The sequence below is a fragment of the Periophthalmus magnuspinnatus genome, chromosome 5 (genome assembly GCF_009829125.3).
Source record: "Periophthalmus magnuspinnatus isolate fPerMag1 chromosome 5, fPerMag1.2.pri, whole genome shotgun sequence".
Lineage (NCBI taxonomy): Eukaryota > Metazoa > Chordata > Actinopteri > Gobiiformes > Gobiidae > Periophthalmus > Periophthalmus magnuspinnatus.
Window position 1 is genome coordinate 5,462,471 of NC_047130.1, and position 22,640 is coordinate 5,485,110.

Consider the following 22,640-nt stretch of genomic DNA (forward strand, 5'->3'; position numbering starts at 1 on the left):
ACAACCAGCTGTTAAAAGACTGAAAAATCTAGATGCTCACAACAGCAATAGCCACAAGTATAACATTATAAAAATATGTAAGGAAGGGGGGGTCTGCCAGAGAAATTTAAAAATTCTGGTGCATTATAATGTGTTCCAGTTGACTAAAGTGGGCTTACATTTCTCAATTCTTTATGTCATAAAATGGAATGTATTTAAGCAAGGGTATACTTGCTTCAAAATGATATCACTCAAGAAGTACAAAGTAGTGATCCAAGTTAAGAATTGCATAAGAGAAACAGCCTGGACATAACAGATTCATAATCATCAAATCATTTGGACTGAACATTAAATAAAAGAGGATTTTAGGATCACATCATTTTTATGTTTATTGCCAGGCTTTGGATTCTGTGATATCACATAAATGCGCATATTAATGAGTAGGATGCACAGATACATAACAATATTGGGTGCCAGTACTGTACTCGTCACTAAATGGACACTAAATGTTTTTATAGTTCACAGAGGATATCAGCTCAGTGCTTGTGTTTACAATAGTAGCATGCTAATATTGCTAAGTGCTGCTGGTGATTATTTGCCTGTGCTAGTGTAACTTATTGTAATTGACAAACACATTTAGCAAATAGAGTGAGTCCAGAGCTTTTATAAGAGCTACAGCATATCTATATGTGTGAAAGTGTGACCGTGGTAAAAATAACACAATAGTCACTGTTATGCTAACAGTGGCTGGTTAGCAGTTAGCTCGTTAGTAGTTAGCTCTGAGCGCAATCAGGTGCTTACCAAAATAAATTATATTTTACTTATACCCAACCACAGTGATTTCAGTAGATAAGATAAGTTTTCTAAGATGGTTTAGAGACAAAAGGATCAGACACAACCAAAAACAGCCAGTGTGATAAACAGACTCACCTGCTGTCCTCTGTCCCTCTCAGGTGTGTCCTCTGCCGCTCTGACATGTGTCCTGTCTGTCCTGTCCCTCTCAGGTGTGTCCTCTGCTGCTCTGAGGTGTGTCCTGTCTGCAGAATTATACATGTCCAGCTTCACTGTTTTATCTGCAGGTCCACTGATGTAAAGTGAGTCTTCTATAAAAAGTCCTGTCCCCAAAGGATCTTCCTCTAGGCTAATGCATTGCCCTGTACTTTAGATAAACTTAACTTCCTTTAGTCTGTAAAACACCCATTCAAACGTCCCTCTGCTGTCTGAGCGCTCCCACAGCGCACCTGGAGGGGAGGGTCCTTCACACCCGTGTAAACACGTAGCTGTCCACACCACTGCCCTATTCAAAAACAAATGTAGGCAGCACATATTTAGCTACTGGAAATAAAACATCTATTCGTTTAAGAGGGGTATTTAGGCTAGTAGTGACGTTTAGTTTTCAGAAAAAAACAAAAACTTTTCAATCATTATTTTCATGCAATGCAATTATCATTTTGCTAAACAATTTATAAATAAAAATGAAACAAAAAGACCTACAGTAAATTGAGTATAGCTTAAAAGTAGAAAAAATGAAGGTAAAGTTGCCTTTGAGTAAATGTGACTTTCTTCTTCTAGTGCCCATCTGTTGACTTGCAGTTTACTCCTGCTACTAAGTATAGTTCCATTTAATAGGCACTGAATCTTGTTCAATATATTATCGTGGATAAGACTTATTACAGAATTCACCATTTTGTAAGGCCATCCATATAATATTTAATGTAAGAGTTAGCATACTGTACCATACAAATAAATATTTTTTTTCTAGCAAAACATGGCCACTGAGAAACAAAAATCATCTTTGCATTTGCACATAATTATAAAATGACCAGACAGTTGATAAGGGGCTTTATTCATTTAATTTATTAAGATGCTACATAGTCCAACCAGGTCGTTGGGTTGTTTTTATACACCAGAGAGACTACTTGACTAGGAATATTCATCTTCTTCTTTCAGATAGACTCATTTATTTATTTATTTATATACATACAAAACAGTTTCTCTCTCCACTGCTTTGACACTGGTCACGGTGATGGTCAGAGAGACAGCGAGAATTATACAACCAGCTTGAAACCATAACTATTAGCAATTTATTTTACAAATCGTTACAATTGTGTTCCATGGTGTGAGTACCAAACTGCTGTGGTTGGCTGTAACATGGCTGGAGATTCAGTGTGAATCCTAATCAACTGTATATTTGTGGTATTTTTATGTTATAGTACTCCAAAAGTACTTGTACGATTTGATAAGTATATACTCAGGACTGCTGTGCCCTCCCTCTAAACAGCAAGTCATCCTCAACCAATCAATTCATGTTCAAATTAGCAAATTATATTGTTAATGGATTTAAAATGTGTTGTCAGCTTTTAATTTGTTTGTTGGTGGTATTTATATATGTGCTGATATGGTCCCTTGAGACAATAGCATGAGCTTTATGGTTTTGAAAAAAATTTAAATGGTGCTGGAAGATCCAAAGAGGAGCAGATTTAGGTGTATTTAGATGAACAAATGTGGAATATGGAGGATCCTATGTAAAAATATGGCTTAAGACTTTAGACAGTGAATAGCTTTAAAGCGCTTTGCCTCCATTTAAACTATACTTGAATGGGGACACAAAATGAACAAAAATATGTGATAAATGACGGAGTAAGTCTTAAGACAGCTTAGAAAGGAATAAGAGACCACTTAGTGACCTGATGATAGTTTCTGTTGCCTGGGATCCATAATATACACTTCAATACTTTACAAACGTGTGTTCAGATGGATGTGATTGACAGGTGGATAAGACAATCAGGGACACACATTATCCATCTGAATCAAAACAAATTTTTGCAGAATCACTGAGCAAAGCACTAATCTAAAGTGAGAGAAATGTCATTTTGTTAAAAAATTATGGGTGATCAGTGAGCTCATTTGTTTCACGAGTCACTGGAATAAATCTGACTGAATAGTACTGTCTGGTCCCCACTCCCTCTGTCAGCCAGATTCAGACTGATATCCCTCAGTGTTAAAATAGAGAGATATTCTGAATTTACCAGGCAACATTTTTATACACTGTTAAATCTTGAAAATGTGCACAGATTGCGCAAAAATACATTTGCAGTGGTCTCTTTTATTTTGAAAACTATACAAATTGTAATCTATCAACTTGTTACTTGTTTTTTTAATGATCTTGTTTTAAAATGCTAATTCATACCACCTTTTTGGACTGAGAATAACTCGCTGAAACAGGTCACAAGGCAAGACTCTAAAAGCTAAACTGGTTCATTTCATGTAGCTGCTATTTCCTTAAATGCTTTAGATGTTAACGACAGACAAAAAACGAAATTACTTAAAATCATAAAAACGCAACAAAACACAGAGAGAAACAAAATCAGAAGTGTAGTTGTGCAAACCTACAGCCAAAAATGACACATTTATTATTATCACCGTATTATAAAAGCCATTAAATTAGGTTGAAAAAGTCCAGATGCAACACTCTTCATTGTGAACGCATGCAGTAAAACGAGCCCTCGAAAGGCGTGGGCGTCGTGAGTGACAGGTGAGTGGAAAAAGGACACGAGATAAGGAAATACTATGGTAGTGTTCGATACATAGGCCCAAAGAATTCTGGAAATATGTGCAAACCAGTTATTATACTATGTTAGAGTACAGTGCATGAATGGAGAGTTCATTTCCTTCATAATGAACAAAGTCTATGCGTAAAAGGCAATGCAATCTCTTTAAAAGCTTAAGGGTGTATTATGTAAATTTTAGGGTGGAAGTTCGCCACCTGCTTGTCTCCATAGAGATGTTATAATTTGGCCTGTAATGTTTCACCATATAGCATTAACTTATCTTAATCCCCATGAGGTCAAGTGACAAGGTTACACCACCAATCTACAAGTCAAGTCTGTGGCGAGGCAACCCAATGACAGGCTTTTTTGCGATGAATACACCTGTAATTGAATAAATGTCATACTGTGGAAGATTCCAGGCAAAGTAAATATATTTATTAAATATTTCCATGGAGACAAGCTGATGCCAGAGCCTCCCACTAGGAAAGTTACAAAGTGCACCTTTACATTAACTTCAATATGTGCTAGCAACACAACCAAGTTCCTTATAAGCCAGATTTAGTAAAAAGACACCTTACAGTTACTTATGTCAACATTTACTAATTATAAAGACAGTGGCAGACATTACAATGCTTACATTTAGGTCACACTAAGGAAATATTGAAGGCTAGAATGGAAATCAACCCCTCAACCAGTTTACAGGTTAAAAGCAGTGCAAAATGTGCATTATATAGCCTAATATGCAAAATATATAATGTATAATGTCAGCATTGTGATGATCGTACTTAGTGAACCAAATCAGAACCACAGTTTCATTCATAGCCATCTATAAAATGTTCAACAATAGTTACACATTTCTTAGCCAAAATGATTCCCCATATGTATATTGTTTGAACTATTGATAAAGTAAGGTATCCAGGTTTAATTATAGCCAATTAATTTAAACTATAGAATCTCAAGTCCACCCACTTTAACGTCTGGACCAACAACTTTATTAAAGCAAAAAATTGTAGTGATCATAACACACTTGGAAATATTTATATGAAGGCAAGCTACAAACCGCCAACCTTTAGAGACACAGTATATTAACTTGTTTGCACTTAGATTTCACAGTTTTGGGCTTAGAAAAAAGTAGATTTTTCCCTCTGATTGGTGGAGTCAGTTTAAACTAGCCCTATATGCGAGTGTTATCCATTAGTAGTGATCATCTCTCTGGTTAGATCCCATCATCTTAAAGGGGGCTGTAGCTGGTAGGATATTCTGTACAGTGGGCTGGGGTATAGGGCATAATACACGTACATAGCCTCTGGCCGTCATTTAGAAAAACAAACGACGTTACACTGAAATCAACATTCGCACACAATCGCACCACCACTACCTCGCCAGTGTTAGAAAATCCAAAATCATGACCATCCAAACTTTTTTATACATACACCTTTGGGAAATTGGGCCAAAATGTTTACGTTACTTCAAGGCAAGACCTGTAACAGTAGATTTCTTCTTGTATTCGCATAACCTTTTGAATTATCTTTTTTAGTTATCATTTTTTTAACAGAAATAAATCAAAATTGTTACCACCCCCACCCGGAACGATATGGCATTTCCGATTCCAAAAGAGAGTGACACCCAGATCCCGTGTTTTTTTGTCGAAGTTGGTAGTTTTCACCCCAAAAGCATGCGGACACTCTACAAGACCAGTTTGCCGACGATGACCCCGAGCACAAAAAACAGGACGATGAGGGCGATGGTGCGAGCGCTAAGCCCCTCCTCTCGCTTCATGCCCACTGATGCATGCTGGGACATCATGTTGCTCTTCCTCATTCGGAGGCCGTCATCCTCCTGGAAAGAGGGAGAGAGGAAAATATTTGAGATTGGTATACTGTATTGATTGAATTCAGATGACATAGCAATATTTACGCATGTTAAGTTTGAGAATAAACATGGGGATTTATGGTATCGTGGGATAAATCAGAGACATTGGCAAGTATAGCTGCACAATTTAGAAAAAAAATCATTGCAAAGTCTTACATTTCAAACTTATACTTTCACATTTGGATTCAGCTCATATTTAACATATTTAAGCGCACTAGCGTGAGAAACCTGACGTGTGAACTACTAAATTAGTACTACTAAAAATCTACAAATTTCTGTTGTACAACATGTTTGTAGAGGCCAAAGCCTAACAGGATTAGCACATTTTCCATAAAAAGAGAGGATATTTTGTCATTTGAAGTGGGTTTTGTAATAGCTAAATACTTGGACCAATTTGATGATGGTGAGAATCCAAATTGCAATTAGGATTGTGCAGAACTGTTGTCAAGCTTAATAATTGTTTATTTTTGTATATGATATTGAAATATAAAAAATACTGAGATCTGATTTTCACATTTCTTAATTTTTTTTGTAACATTTTAATTGTGGAAAATAAAAGTTACAATCGTAGCAATAATTTCCAAGACCATAAGAAGCTAGGACTGTTTACTGTGGAGGTAAAAGTAAACACTAAACTCTAAATTAGTTTTTGAGAGAAACCATGTCTTTTAAAATTGGACAATAACTTTAAAATCCTGAATAATAGAATCAATGGTTTATCCTCATTCATTTGATGCACAAAACACGCTTCGATCCATGATATAGCTAGTAATTTCGCCAATCCCCACCACCTCACAGCCTCTCAGCCCTCCAACATCATTTGTGAGTCATCTGAACACAACATGGTGATCACATCAGTCAGTACGATAGGCCGGTTTTATTTATGAGCTCGGAGAAGGAGGATCTGCTCAAGTGCTCACATGAGCCTGGCCCCCGGAGGAGTGCGAAAGGCGCCAGACTGGAACACACATCATTTCCCATCAGCAGGAGGGACCCCTGTTAGTTTAATCTTAGCCACAGGAGCAGCCTAGTGTCAGCACCTCAGGCCACAATGCACAGGAGATAGAGGAGAGGAGAGAAGATACATTAAAGGAGAAAGGAGAGGTGCTGAAGGCAAGAACAATGTGCTTTTAATCAGCCTGAGATGTGAGCTGGGTAAAGTATGCCCTTAAAATTTGGTTATTGCATCAGCTCACTATAACTAATCAATAGGCTTTGTAGCAAAATTCAACAAATATATATTCAGATTTTTACATCAGGTAGTAATTGGCAGTGTTTTTTATTTTGATCTGATAGTAGTAAAGTAGCAGTAGACTAGACAGTAGGTACAAGATATATATTGGCTCATACCTCAAACTCAAATACAGCTTTTACTGATAACAATTGCAATTGTTTATTTATTCTTACTTTAACATTGGACATGATATCCAAGTTAATATATTATCAGTTGATGTGTTGGTTTTCAAGCCAATGTCCAATTAGATTGGGATTGGACAGAATGAGCCTCACATCTCAGTCTTTCATTTGGGTTTCACATGATGCATGGCCTGTCCATATACTGAGAAAAACTTGTATGTGTCCTCTATATGCAGGTTAAGGTACTGGCAATCCATGGTTAAGTTGTGATTGTCGTACCTTTTTAAACCAGAAAGAGTGCAGGCTACATACCCTCCCTTTTCAGGAAAATGCTCCTCAAAAATAATTTGCATCATGGGGACCCAATTTTGAAATGTATACACTCGTTGCCCACATACACATTGCCAAACACTAACAAAGTAACTGTTTAAAGTGTGTCCGTGCAGTTCTCACCCGGATCTGTTTGTTTTCTTCTCGTAGTCGCTGTGCCTCCATCTGCAGCCTCTTGCACTCCTCCATGATCTTCTTCACCTCTCCGTCGTCCAGGGTGGAGCTCATCAGCTTCTGAGGCAGCGCGGAGGACTCGGACTTCAGCAAGCTGGACGTAATCTTGTTGTCCATATCATGCTGCAAAAGAGGTTATACAAGGAAATGTTTTTAAGATTGGGTATTAAAAAGTATGTAAAAGTTTCCGAGGTTTTCCTGACCAAAGTCCTGGCTGGTACATGAGACTGGTTAATACATGGGGGGAATGACTAACAGTGGTCTAATGGCTGATTCACACCAAATAGGCCATGGAGCATAAAGAGAAATGAGCTTGGTTATGGACTCTCTATGGTATTATGGTGAGCCACCTCTAGATTTTCAAAGCACTCTTTCCATCTTATATTTTTGTGCAGTATTGTTCCATATTAAAAACATTTAGGCCTTTTATAATAATTACTATATCAACTTTGTTTTTGTTCTTATTTTGCAATAACAAAAAAGGTACAAAATGTAATAACAATACTGGTGTGAAACACATCTAAGCAACATCTAAGCTCACTGCTCTAGAATGACAGCTTACATTCAGGGCAGGCCTTTAAAGGTGCAACCAGCTTGTCTCCTTGGAGATGTTATTGCAATAGAAGATTTTTTGTGTGACAGATTTTGAATTTTAAATGCAAGTGAATTTCTTGCTTTGATTTTTAACCCTGAAAAAAATGTTTCCGTTTGTTTTCATTCTGAATGTTTCAAAATTCAAAATTAGATGAAACAAATTGCTCTGTTTGAAATATTCCACAGTATAGCATTAAAGTGATGTATCTCGCTTTTATTCAGGTTGTTTTAATTGTTAAAAATACTTTGCACTGACAGTAAAAATTCATGTTTTTCAGACACCTCTCTACAGATCTGACCTGTATCTGGCCTCGAGGAGTCCTCTGTTTGTCTCGTTGGAAATAGACAAGTTAAATGCCATACTGAGGAATGTTCCAGGCAAAGTAATAAACATTTCCATTTCCATGGGTCTGTGTTTTCCTCCACCAAAAAAGTTACATCGTGCATGTTTAAGTGTTTGTTAAAACCCAGAGTAGGTGTAGTGAAAATAGCCTCTTCCTATCAACCCCATCTGTTTATGAAACTCGCTGCACTCTGCTGTGTGGGGTCCTGGAAGATCCGTAGCAATAAACAACAAGGGGAAATGACAAGAGTTTAGATCCTAATTGTGTGAAAGTAGGACATGTTTTTGCACAAGAGACACGTCCCGAATGGAAAAAAATGACATAACGTGAACAATCGAATCAACCAATCAGCATGAGGCGCTACTTCACGGTTTGTTTCCAATTAGTGCTCAGTGGCGAGTGGGGGAGAAATGGAACAGTACCCGGCCCCGCTGTGCAACATAAGGGTGAAGGATTGGGAGGTCTCACCGTTTTCTCGTTCTCCGCTGGCAGCTCAAAAACACACCGCAGCTTCGAGTCCATCAGCTCCTCGGGTTTGGCCTCCTTCCACTGCCGAACACAACAGAAAAGTGTTTGTGAGGTAAAATGTACAAACTGTATGGGATATTGTAATAATGAGCATTTTTATTGGTTAAGATGTCATGCTGTGTAATACAAGTAAACAATATTAGAATGTTATGATATAACATCATGTACAGAAGAAGAATAGGCAAATGAAAAGAGAAAAATGTAAAGACGTTTACATTTTTGATCATTATGAAAGAAAAAGTCCAAATCAAAGTCGGAATTCAAAGGTTTCTTCTCCAAATTCAAATTTAAAAATCAAAATTCTCACTTTCATTTTAGAATTCTGTTTTTTTTCTGTCAGAATTTAACTTCTGCATGTTTATTGGAAAAAAAAGCTCTTAAGACATCTAGTTTTTTTATTGTCTGCATACTTTGTTGTTAGCATGCTAGTTGTTGGTATGATTGTGATGGCAAAACTGACTTCATAACTTGTGAAAAGAAATTTGCTACAAATAATAAGGATGTTAGGAAAGCAAGGAATACATCTGGTTTAAGACAGTAAAAACAGTTGTACTGATATTGCAGAATAATTACATTGCAGCATTTTGCCACAGCAGAGGAAATACAACAACAATTTAAAGATGCTCTACCTGATTTTTACGGTCTTAAAAAGAACAAGATAGAACAAGAAAATAGAACAAGATGGCCCTTCCTGATCTTTTCTGATAATAAATAGTTTTCTTCTTAGATGCATACAGTGCACAATGGACTTATTTTGACCTCCTGAGTTACCTATACAATATATATGTACTAGGGCAAGACAAATTTTGCTCAAATACATGGAAAGAAATCGAGTACAGGCACTTTAATGTTTAGATATCAGGTAAGTACGACTTTTGGATGTTATTTAATGGTCCTTATCAGATTCGATCTTTGTTTGCTAGCTCTAAATGTAGCGTGGCCACAGTGAAGAAATATTTACACCTCTCTCCCTCCCTACACACACTTCCTCAACCTCAAAACTCCTTCTGATATAATTGTGGGCTGCACACTGTACCGCCAAGGTTCAGGTTAGGTCTCTGCTTTGCTTGGCCTGCCTGTATATCATCATCAGTGTGTTGGTAGCCAAAACCACACATGCTAGCAGAACTTAACTGTGATCCTTGTGTTTTTATGAGGTTTTGAGGGACTACTTACCACTCCCTCCATGTCGGTCATGTCCGGAGGTGCTAGCATGGACTGCACCATGAACTTGTGTTTGCTCTTCTCGTTGGGGTCATAGTCAAAGGGCTGTAGCATAACTGGAATAAAAGAAAATGTACTGTTAGCAGGGATGCAATATATATAAAACTGAAATAGAGATTTGAGTTGGTGTAATTAGCAAATCACAAAGTTGCAATTATTTTGAAAACACAGAATGTCCTCTGCAAAGAACTACATATCCTGTCTTTTTACAGAACATTTTTTAAATATATATTTCAAATCTAATCGCAATCATACAGGCCTAATGGTCAGATAAGTATTTCAAACAATACTATAAAAAAATTGTAATATTGCATGAGAAGCAGTGATATACTGATACAAGTAATGTTATAACACCCAGAACGTAAATGCTTGAACCTATCTTCATACAAACATTGCTGTTTCATAGTTTACACAGCTTATTTACGTATGTGTTCAATAAGACAACAACTTTTGTTTAGAAACCATGCAAAAAGGCAGCAGTCTACAGACACAATTTACAATTATTTACAATATTTTTATTATCACCAGTAGATGGCAGATATGAAACCCGTCCCCCCCCCTTCCCTCACTTGGCCTTTGTTCAGGCTCACCTGTGCTCTCTGGTCTTCTTCTGTCAGGCCAAACTGGCACATTTTCAGACTGACTCATGATACTCGTGATAGGGGTGGGTTGGCCAGTCTAATTATACATAGTAGCTAAATTGACATTTATTTTTTTTGTATATTTTTTATGCATTTCAAAAATATTGTGACATTATTGTTATTGAAAGAATACATGATTGAGGTTTTTATTGCATTAAGGGAGTAGAAAACATGCCCCTGTATTATTTAATGCTAAGCTCATATGTTATTGTACTGTTCTGTACATCTCCAGAAATGAATCCAGCTGCAGTCCAGGACCACACCTTCTCTATAGGAAAAAGTGTCTTGTAAGTGATTTATTTCCACGCGGGTTGCCATGACGGAGACACAGTGACGGATGTGCCATTGCCTCTGGGGCTAATCTTTCTAACAGCTCTGTCCGATCGGTCTTCTTCATTTGAACATTACATATTGTCGCAGAACGCAGGTGTGTGCATGGAATAGTACTCAGCCAAGTGGTGCTCCATTTGAAGTGATTCCAGTGACTTCAACAGTATTTATAGCTCTGACTATGATTTGTGGACCAATTGGATGATCGCTTTCTTGTGCTAGGGGATCAGAAGTGGAAGAAGTAGATCACATTTGTACTCATGTAAATAACCTATTGTTACAATAGTCAACTACTCAACTATACTAAATACTTTAAATGCATATGGTTACCTAGAGTTCCTATATTGTGCAAAATTATAGTTATAATGTCGTTACCTCCTAAAAACATACTTGGAGTTATATTTCGTTTCATTCACACATTTTGAGTAACCCAAAACCTCAAAATGCAAAATTTGTGATGGCATGTAGTGTTAGTTTTCTCGTTAGCAGTTACCTTTTACCATTAGTTCTATAGAGATTTGCAATTCCAGGGTTGAAATCATCCAAATGATTCTAGTAAATGTGTGTGGACTTTAAAAACACAGAGGAGGACTTCCTGTATTACCACATGACATCATGTGGAGTGAAGGTGTGTTTGTGGAGTGTTTGAGAGAAAAACTCTAAATATGCAGGGTTTGTGTGTTAAACATGTGTGAATGAATCAAACCACAGCTGCAGGTATGTTTGTGATAAGGAAACAACATTATGACATATATCAAAAAATAGTGTAAAAAGGGACCTTTAAAGAACACACACGATGCATTCTTGTAGCTTGAAACTTAAAATAATATAAACGTTTTAAACACTTTATAAACTACACCTCTGTTTCCAATGAGGCATTTAGGCTTTGGAGCTCCCTCCGCTGTCAAATTATCCCCTGTGAATATTCTAATAAAGCCATGTGCCCGTTGTGAACACAACTGAACCACAGAAAGAGTCCGGTGACAGTTTAACTTTATGGGCAGGAGAGGTTTGGAGTTTTCAACAACTTTGGATTAATTAGTAAATGAAACAGATGTGAATGAAACAAAATACAACTCCAGGTATGTTTTTGGATGATAGGACAGCATAATGTGTGTTCTTTAAGTAGTCAGAGATTTCAACAATAAACACCCGTTTCTAATACTGCTTTTATGTTTATTACCAAGTTTCAGATGACATCATAATGTCTGACAGACCTAAGTTGAATAGGGATGAGGGGCAGGTAAAATATGTAAATCTGAGTTACAATATAACAAGTGTATGGGTCATTAGAATAAATGTTCAGGTTCAGAGATTCAGGGATTTTCCTTGCTGATATTTCTTATGAAAATACTGTATATTTAAGCAACTGCTACTACAACTATTACGATTAAATTTGGGTGTGTAGTTTTTTTTTTACTCCAGAACACGAGTATGTAATACAGTTTGATGATGATGAGGATTATAAAACACCCTATACACCAAAAATGTAGCATTAACTTGATTAATTGTCAATATATTGGGTCAATTACTTTTTCTAAGGCAAATCAAAGCTACAGTTTGGCATTGGCCCCAATTTTAAGGGAAACCTCCGAAATGCAGTTCACTATTGGTGCAATCAGGTCAGTTCAATAATATCTCAAATCAGAAACAGATTGGGAATGTCCTGTTTAAGTCCGAGCCAATTTGCACACCCATCTACTTACCTCCCAAAGGACAACACTGGAGAGGGAGGCCGTACAATATTTTACATCTTTGAGATACGCTAATGACTGTGAAATGTCTCAACCCGAAGCCAGTCAAAATATTTTAAAATCGTCATCAACAAAGTTGGTTTTATCCAATAGTCTGATACAGGGGTCTTGTATTAAAAGTGGCAGTTATTTCCGAAACCAGGAAAAGCTAATAGTTTAACATTATGGTAATTATTTTAGAAGGAAATTGAGACCCTTTTGAACACAATGAGAAAAGACAGAACATTTTTCCGGTCAGTAAATGCTCGAAACTTGGCTCATTGTGCTATGGCAGGAAATTGTAACAAATTCTTCTAATGTCCCAAAAGTTTCATAGTCTATGCCAACTGCTTACAGTGAGCAGAAAAATATAAATCAAATTTGCTTTCCAATATGGTTGCCAATAGGAGTGTCCATTGTAAAGGTAAATTATCGTCATTTATCATTATTATTGAGTACAGTGGACTAAGTACAATTTTAAAAAGACATTTTGGTCCTCCATCTGACAGAAAATTCCATTTTAACAATGTTTTGTGACTTAAAATGTCCTTTTTTTAGTACAAAATAACTTTTTTCCATATTAATATTGTTATTGTGTTATTGTTGTTGTTGATGTTATTGTTAATATTGATTTCTCATTTCAGTTTGTTTTAGTACCAATCAGTATCTGGGTGTTGATGGTTTTGAGAACCCATTTACTGCGCGGGCGATGTTAAGAGTGCATTCATGTGTAGAGCTCGACCAATATGGGTTTCTTCATGGCTGATGCCGATACTGATTGTTTAGGATCCAGAGCAGGATCCACAGATTATCCGATTTAGGCAGCAGGTCGACCAAAACAAAATATCCGCCTGTGCTGGAGATTTAAGGCTGATAGCCAATGCGCTAACAAGAGGAAATATCGTCTATCTCTATCTTCTGTCCATCTTCCATCTATCTTGATGTGTACTTGTATGTGTGTAGGTGCCACTAACTGTTTAGGCCTGTCATGATAACACATTTTGAAGTACAATGTACTGCTGAAGAAAATATAGAAGATAAAATGATAATACTGAATGCCATTATGCCACTGAAACAATAACCCTAAAGCCACTCCCTCCCCATTGCAATAAATAAATAAACTACTTGATGAAGTTATTTATTGAAACCTCCAGTTCAAATTCAAATCTGACCATTATTGTTCGATCTTTGTCATACTTAACGATAAGCTGATAAAAGTAATATCGTGAGAGACCTACAACTGTCCAACTCTAACAATCGGTCCTTTCTATTATGATTTATAAAACACCCAATAGTTTCCTTGATGATACAATAGCATAGGAATCTGCTATACTGTGTGCTTATATTGCTCCAGCCCAGATATGTCTTTGATGTATGCGTCTGCTTTAGGTTCATGTTCAGGTAAAAAGAAAAATATGACACAACCCACAGTTTGTGACACATAAGAGAGACATGCAAGAGGCCACACCCTGGTCATTATTGCCTAACCCGCCAACCTGAGCAAAGGGCAGGAGATCTAATGAATAGGCCCAGACAATGACCTAGAATACCTGATTGTCTATTGTTTGTTTTTGATTCTCTTACTTGAATGGAATCCAATTGTTTCTGATTCTGAAAATGTACAAAGAAACACAGAAGGATCTAACATAAGGATGATACAAAATCAGGTTTTGCAAAGAACCAGTTTATAATAGAGTTTTCAATAATTATTCTATTAAATTACAAAAATTGACTATTACTAACCTTCTGTTCAGAATCTGCTGTGGCTTTGAAAACAAAAGCGTCTCTAAACATTACTAACACATTACATTGGGGCTATACTTTCTCTGCAGGTTTATTTCTGGCATGATCAAATAGCCCTAGTGGAAAATATTTTGTATATCATTTGTGAAAATTATTACTTTCTGCAAAATCACAAACTAATGTTGCCATAATATTAAAATTTCAAACTTAATTTCGATACACCTGACGCTCAGTACAGATTCTGATACAGCCATGATAATAAAAAAACACTGTTTCTTTGGACAATAGAATGCCATTTTCAACAATAAAACATAGTACTTTGTTTTATATTGCCATGTGGTGTTATATTGTGTAATTCCTCACTTGTCCAGGTAGATTCCATAGTGATGCACGAGCGTATAATAGTCTATATGGTTTTACACTTGTTCTGATACACTTAAGATCATTCTAAAGCTAATCAGGAAAGGTTCATTTCTGTCCTGTGAATGTGATTTTGTTTTAGAATGGCTCAAATGAGTATCTAGTTTCAATAGTAGTTTTAGCATCGATTGGTAACTGATTTTTGACACTTTAGCCAGCCCTAGTTCAAGGTGTTAATTATCAATCAGCAACTAGGGGGCGAGACATGATATGGGGTCCACGTCAACAAAGAAAGTCAAAATTTTTACATAATTTAAATGTATCAATATAGTCATAAATAATGCAGTTCTGTTCACAATTTTGGCTTTGGGTTTATATTTTTTTTAAACCAGCACAAAACCCTTTTTTGTGTTTTATGTGCAATATACTTTTCCTCATGTGTGCACACTCTCATCCCATCCCCATTAGAAACAATTACTGCATTCTCTTACAGTTTCCCATTGTTTATATTAAGTGCGGCTGCCCCTCTGAACCCAAACTGTGCCCAAAAAAGGAAGCACATTTATCCTTGGCACTAAATGTCATGTTGTCCTCAGAGTGGCATTTACACAGGGTTGAATCTGGGACAGTATTGGTATTGTTGTGTTTATCCAAGTAAACTTAGTGCAGCATATATCTAAGGCCCTGAGAAATGAATGACACTTGTAGTACTGGTGTTGCCATTGCCACAAATTGGTAGGATTCCTTTTTGGATGTTCAATACTGGATAAAAACAGTTGACAACAGCAGTATAGCCTTAACTTTTAATGCAAAAAGTACATAATAATGAGTTTTATGATATTGCAATGAAGGAGGAGGCCTATCTGAGCCTTACATCCCTCAACGTTTATAAGCTTTTAACCATGTGGTCAATCCGCCTTAGCTTTCTCAGAGTTGTATTTTGATTGATTCATGCTTGAGTAATGTGCTGTATAATCCTGTAATGTCTTGCATTCAGGTCTTAAATGTTCCGAAAAGTCCTGTTTTCACCCCTGAAGTTTTGTACTTAGAAGTCATTATTCAAAAAATAAAGTAAAACCTCTGGATCATTTGTATATAAGATTTTTTAAAAAAAAAAGAAAATCTGCTGCTTGCCATGGTGAATTACCAATATCAGTTCAGAAGTTCTGAACAGAAAGTCAATGGATCAGTTTCTATTATTAAGTCACATTAGATCAATATTACAATTCACAATAAAAAAAAAAAATCATGTATTAAAATATAATAATGTGTCTTTTTTAAACCACTATATTTCTTTGGGATTTCTAAGTAACAAAAATTCTATACTTTTCTAACCTCATTGGCTATGGACCAACACAGGCGCTTCCTCCTCAAAACATGTTGAGTGCTAATTTTGTGGACATAAGGATTTTTGGAACATCCATGCCACATATTTTTCCACAATTCTACAACACCAGTGGGTCCCTCTACATTCCTGGCAGCACTTGCAGGTGGGTTTAGCTTTGATTTATAGATCCATAGGTATCATGTGGTACCACAAAAATGCTATATTAATTTTGAACTCTATGCCAATGATTTCATGCCAGAGCCGTCTGCTGACATCTCTTTTGTTTGAGACTAATCTCATAAGAACTGGCTTGCTATCCCCATTAAGGCAGATGTTCAGAGAAACATCAATATAATTTTATTTTAGCCCTTGTTTTCAAGCTTGTTTAACATTATTGGGCTGTTTTCTGATGTAGTGGCACATTCATCACCCTGGTAAGGTGAGGTCATACTTGGAGTAAGAATTTACAAAATTCAAAATTGCCAGTGCACAATGGAACTTTTTCTTCATCTCATGGAGAGATATTGTTGCTTTGCCTGGAATGTTCCACAGTATGGCATTAAACATATCTATTTCCAATGGAGATGAGAAGATGTGTGGAGCAATCTTTTTCAAAAAAATAATGACACCTGTATTTGAATAAATGCAAGGTAGATAGGTTTTATGTTAAACTGTGGAACATTCCAGGCAAGGCAAAATACATCTCCAGGATACAAGCAGGAGGTGGCCCATATTACATCGTGGTTAAGTAAGACCGCAACTTTTGGTTCAAGTTCATAACAATACACCGTAACAGAATATTTAGAATCTAACACAAATGCTTAATAAGTTAAATCCTATTAAGCCAAAAGTCCACAGGAGCTAATCTGGTAGTATTACCTCTCTGCACTGCACGCTGTCTGTACTTTGACAGACGCACTTGAGAAGTACCCCATACAACCCCACAGTCATACCCACCAGAACAACAGATTGATAGATAGAAAGCTAGACAATACTTCATTATGAGATTATAGTTTTGAAATGTGTTTTGCAATCAAACATTAGCTCTGTCACATGAAGACAATACAAGGACATCACACAGAGACAAACACACAGGGCAATTTAATAAAAGACCGTCTTCTGCTCGTCATGGCATCACTGATTTTATGAATTAAGCTCCTCATTTAGCTCGAGGATAGACTGATGTACCTATGCCTGGATGGTAGCAGCACATATTCTGTGTTTAGAACAGGGCTGGAGTCAACAACAGTCTAGTCTAGCTAAAAGCCCCTCTATATGTTTTCCATTAGGGACAGCCTGTAGCCTAATAGGGGTGAAAAATGTTGGCACCTAACAGAATGGACAGTGCAGATTTGTCATGCCCCGCTAACCACAGGTCCCACTGACACAGTTCACAGGAGCTGTTGACATAAGATAGAGCAGACGGTAAAATGAGTCCACTGCAGAAATGGCAGAGGTGGCACACAGGAGAAATACTACACTCTACATGTCTCCCTCAAAACGCACTAGTCCAAAATAGTGTTAAGCTCTCTGGTAAATGGCTAAATGGGCAGTAATTTGAGGAAGTGATTGGACATAATTAACCTGGTACAGGCCAGATGTTAGAAAATAGAGTGGTAACAAGAGCTAATGTTAAGTTGATCTATTCTCCCACGTTGTCTCCCACGTTTGAAAAGAGGAAGAATGGACATTTAAGCATATAAGCATTGGTTTCTGAAGAAATCATGAATATAAAAAAAATAAAATAAAAATAACGCAAGGACTACATTTTAGAACAGGGATAAGGGTTGTATACATGAAACCATATACAGAGATGGAGCATTTCGGTCTTTGCAGAGGATATTATATTCATATCTTGTTTTATTTGTACTGCTAGTTTTGGACTGTTATTCTGTCAATGTCTGTTTTGTATTTCAATCTAATCAAACTATATTTTATGTGATATACCTTATTTTTATACAAGCCGTATATCTTATTTTTTTAAATTATTGCTATTGCTACTTGCGTATTATATAAAAGCATTATTCTAGTTTCATAATTTTGCTCACAGGAAAGCTTTTCTGACTTATCTTCTGATTAACCTATTAGCTTATTGCAATAATTTAAATTGCAATTTCAATTTGTTTATGAAGACCTACTTTGGGGCTCCAGCCTATGCCTTACCTGAGACATTGATGGAGGTGCCTGCATCGATGATCCCGCTGTTTGGCCGCACACAGTACCGGCGCGGCGCTGTCGTCTTCACCTTAAAGCACACATTCCTGTCTGTGGGGTTGGAGAGCTTGAGGTTTGTGGTGACCACGTCTGAGAAAGGACCTGCACAAAACATATAACAGAAATTATTGGTATGGAGGATAAGAGCAATCAAGTTGATAAATACAGCTTATGTTTTTATTTGCATTATAATGTGATGGTAAGAGGGTCTTGTTTTTAGGGAGACAGGTTTGCCATCTGTCCAGGGACAACAGATGAAAAATAGCCTTTTGGCTAATTCTGGTGCATATGCAGCAATGCTATTAATGTACACTGTCCCTGTCAAATAAACCAATAAATAAATAAATAAATACAAGGGCCAGTCTTAGAGGTTATAAATCCAACAAGACAACAGAAGACTAAAGTCCCTCAAGACAAGATTTAGACATAATTAAATACATTTATCATAATGTATTTCTTATGCATTCTATTCATTAAACAGCATTAGTTCCTTGGCAAAGTATTATAAAAATGGTTGCACTCATCAGTAAATGTAACCTAACCAAGTGATTCTTAACTATAGGGCCAAAGACCAAAGCTATATTGGTTGCAGACAAAATAAAAAAATAAAAATATCACAAGATCCTTCAACAGAGAAATGGTCAAAATAATCTCAGACACCAAGTATTTGCACTCTATTTGGTATTTGCAACCATTCATATTGGAATTTGGACTTAAATTTTGAGTTAATTGCAATTAGTCAAGCAGCCCTACACTTCTGGAACTTCTTTTTATGCAAAAATGAGATGATATTAAAGTTACAAGGTCAGGGCTGTACTATAATGGTACTACTAACCCAAATTTTTACAACAAAAGCAATGTTTAAAATAATAATAAAACAACAACCACAACACACGATTCTTTTATGATGTCACTTCCCTAATGCTCTGTTTTAGCTACTACAGCATTTGTAGTCGAGCCATTGAGCTATTTTTGAATTAGCTCACAGCAAAAGATAAGGTTTCAGTAAATGGCCAAAGCCCCTGACACTTCCTATTCTCCACAATGACAGAGGGAAGTCAGGGCACTAAACTTCAAGGTCTGTAGAAAAGAAAAGGAAGACCTGAAGAACTATCTAAAAATAAAATATGTACAAGTGTAAACTAGAGTTAAGACAACAATAGTAGTTTGATAAAAAGACACCTGAGTACCATGATAAGTTTTATGTTAAAAATAAATAGTAGATTATAAATGGTTCAACACAGCATATTTTCTACAGCATGGTGCACTGATGCTCTGATACAATGCATGTGGTTCATATCATTTTAGCCTAACATAAGACATGTGATTTGAGTATCCAGTCAAAACGCCTTCTGTGTAGGGCTAGGCAATTAATCGAATTAATTTGATTAATTCATATTTTTAATAATCAAGATTTTTTTTTTTTGCAAAATCATAACATCAAGGATTACTATGAAACAAGTTTCCCCCCTGCTTTCTTACTTGCAAAGCAGTGTTATCGTGCTATTTAACAATTGGCATTGCAAAAAAAAAATTCTCAGTAAGGCATTTAAGGCAGTTTACAACTTCTTAAATATTAGGATATGATAAGAATGAAAACTTAAAGAGCTTACCCTGTTTGAAAGACTAGCAGTCCCTGCTCTTACTTAGATTTACATCAATTAAAATCGTGATCATCCAGCGTGAAATATTATTTTCTGGCCATATCGCCCAGCCCTACTTGTGTGTTATGATGCATATTGCAAACATGGTTTTAAATGATTAATGGGGCAAATGAAATGTGAATTGCTATGCTGAAATCTCTATAGGAACCAGGTCTTTACAATGTCTTATGCAACACAAAATACATCTACAACTTTTGAGGTTTATGTATTTGTTAAATGTCCTCTACATTTTACCCATCTGTCATCGTTCATAAACAATGGACGACCACAGTGCACTACAATAGTATCATGTAATCACGTAACACTGTTTAGTAACCAATTGTTTTATTAATATCGATTGAAAACAACTGTCAGCCACATTTAAATAAAATGGCACCATTCATATATATATTTAAAAATATATATTTATTTGATTACTTGGCAACTCATACTTTTTTCAGTGGGATTTTAGAAGAGAGACAACCTATATTTGTAGAGGAGCACAAAATCAATGTATCAGGATTTGCCCACAACCTAAAATATCCACAATAACATAAGGTCTATTCGTAACAAATGATAAAAAAGATAACTAGTACTTCCCCTGTTTGCAGTTCATTGTTTTTGCTTCATGTCTCAAGTATAATGTGCATTGTTTAATACGTGGCGTGATGGTTTGAATAATCCAAGTTAGAGTAATACCATGTGAGTTTATGTAACAATATTGGGCCTTGCAGCATAACATCTTGCAGCCAAATGCCGAGTTGTTCTCTGATCTCAATTAGTGTTGTGAAAATGCTGATGACCTGTAGCTAAATACACATAAACAAGCAAAGGTCGTCTGGTTACTCTATGCTGTGAGCTGTCACGTTATTACTTGACAGCTGGGTGGCCAATAGAGCGATACAGCCAATGAGGGAGTGAGCTAATGTTAGCCCATAGCTACACTACACCTGCTAAAGATGGACCAGCTTGGGTTCAATAAGAAGTTTTATAATAGAAGGAGTTATAGACCATAATGCCACCAAATGTCAATCTTGACACAGTTATGTTACAAAAGGAAATGTTTATTGAACAATAGCTGCATTGGAAATACATATGCCACTGCCTGATTTGTGTCACTACCTGATTTGGGTCAGACGTTTCCTCATTTGAATAAACATGCATTTAAAGCCTCAATATACAACAGAAGTCTCTTTGGCAAAGAGCCAATACACACATGCATACAACTTCAAAGAAACATTACAAAAATGGATCATGGTATTGATTCTTTGCCATTTCCTTTTTCATTTTGATACTGCATATGTGCTAATCCTTCAGCAAACGTGAGGCGTTTCTCCACCAACTATAATAACTTTCTACATGAATAAACTCGGTTAATATTAACGATATATGAAAAAGTGACAAATCTTTGTCCAAATTAAGCTGCTGTAAAAGATGGAACACCGGCCCACGCATGCGCATCATGCATTTCGAAACAAATCGGGCAGCAACCAAGGACCGGCGCAAATCGGGGAGTGACTGTTCTGGGCCTGGCTAGCTTAGCCTTTGGAAGCTAATCCAGGGAGCTAACTAGCCAGCTAGCTGTCACTTGACCTGCCGTCCTTATTAGAAAAGGTATCTGGCTTTTGATGAGGTGCTTTTAGGTCTCAACGGGACCCACAGTCTCCGTGCGTCTCGGTCATGATAACATTGGAATGCCCCCCGCTCCTAACCCCGTAGGGACAGGCAGTTCCCCCCTCCTCCAGCCCGAGCCAGGCCCTCCCTCTCTCCCGGGCTCATACCTCTGAATTTGAGTTCGTGCTGCGGCTCCAAGAGCAGAACCTGTTCCGGCCTGGCCATATCCCAACAGCAGCTGGAGCGGGGCGATCGCACTGCAACCAAGTCCTGTCGGTCTCCTCCCCCGTGTCGGGACGCTGTCGTAGGTGAAGTATAGCGCCGTCAGTGAGGAGATGTGTTTAATGAATGAATTAGCTGAGTGCGTTGGTCACTGGAGCTAGTACGGAGCTATGCGCTGTGGCTGTTGTGATGCAGCAGGAAGGGAGTGAGAGGCAGGCGGCTGACGTCACTGCCTCTGCAGAGCACCCAGCGGCACAGTCACTACAGCCAGCGACGGGCACCCAAGTCACACACTCACCCACACTGGCAAGGCATTAAGGAAGTTAGCACTAAAGCAGGGAAATCCAACAATGTGCACAATCACTCCTCAGGTATAAACCAATCAGCTCCAGCAGCCCCGTCTGTCTGTTTTTGTTGTCCCTTGCTAATATAATATAGTTAACAGCCACAGGCAACTCAAGTTCAGCCAAGGAAATCGGCAATTACTTTGCCAAAAAATGTTTATAGTCACACAAACTATGACAGAACTTATTTAGTTGTCTACCCCAGGCAAAGTAGTCTACTGAGAATCAAATGTTTTGTTTATAGAACAGCATAAAACAGGTGGGGCTTGGTGCTAGTAGACCTGGTATTGCTCACAGAAATGTGCAGATGTACTACTAGCCTAAGCAACAAAGTTAGGCTCCGGGTAGGCTCTATGTAACTTTTTTTCTTGGGGAGGGTCTATCACTTGCTTGTCTCCATAGAGATAGTATTGTTTCACACAATATGGCATTTAACTACTGTATCTCCATGTAGGCAACGCCACCAAGCCAAGTCACAGGCCAGATCTATGAAGAGGCAAGATATTTTCTGTATAAA

At 37.2% G+C, this 22,640-nt stretch overlaps 1 protein-coding gene across 1 annotated transcript; it reads right to left on the bottom strand.

Moving 5' to 3' along the window:
• Window positions 1–1,813: 1,813 nt before the first annotated feature.
• LOC117371370 (vesicle-associated membrane protein-associated protein B/C-like) lies at window positions 1,814–22,084 on the bottom strand. The gene is made up of 6 exons (XM_033967035.2): window positions 21,725–22,084; window positions 18,250–18,402; window positions 9,905–10,008; window positions 8,669–8,749; window positions 7,212–7,385; window positions 1,814–5,369 (listed from the first exon to the last, which is right to left on the bottom strand). Exons 1-6 carry the CDS (start codon window positions 21,780–21,782, stop codon window positions 5,217–5,219), a joined length of 723 nt encoding a protein of 240 aa, XP_033822926.1. The 5' UTR covers window positions 21,783–22,084; the 3' UTR covers window positions 1,814–5,216.
• Between the last annotated feature and the right edge of the window lie 556 nt (window positions 22,085–22,640).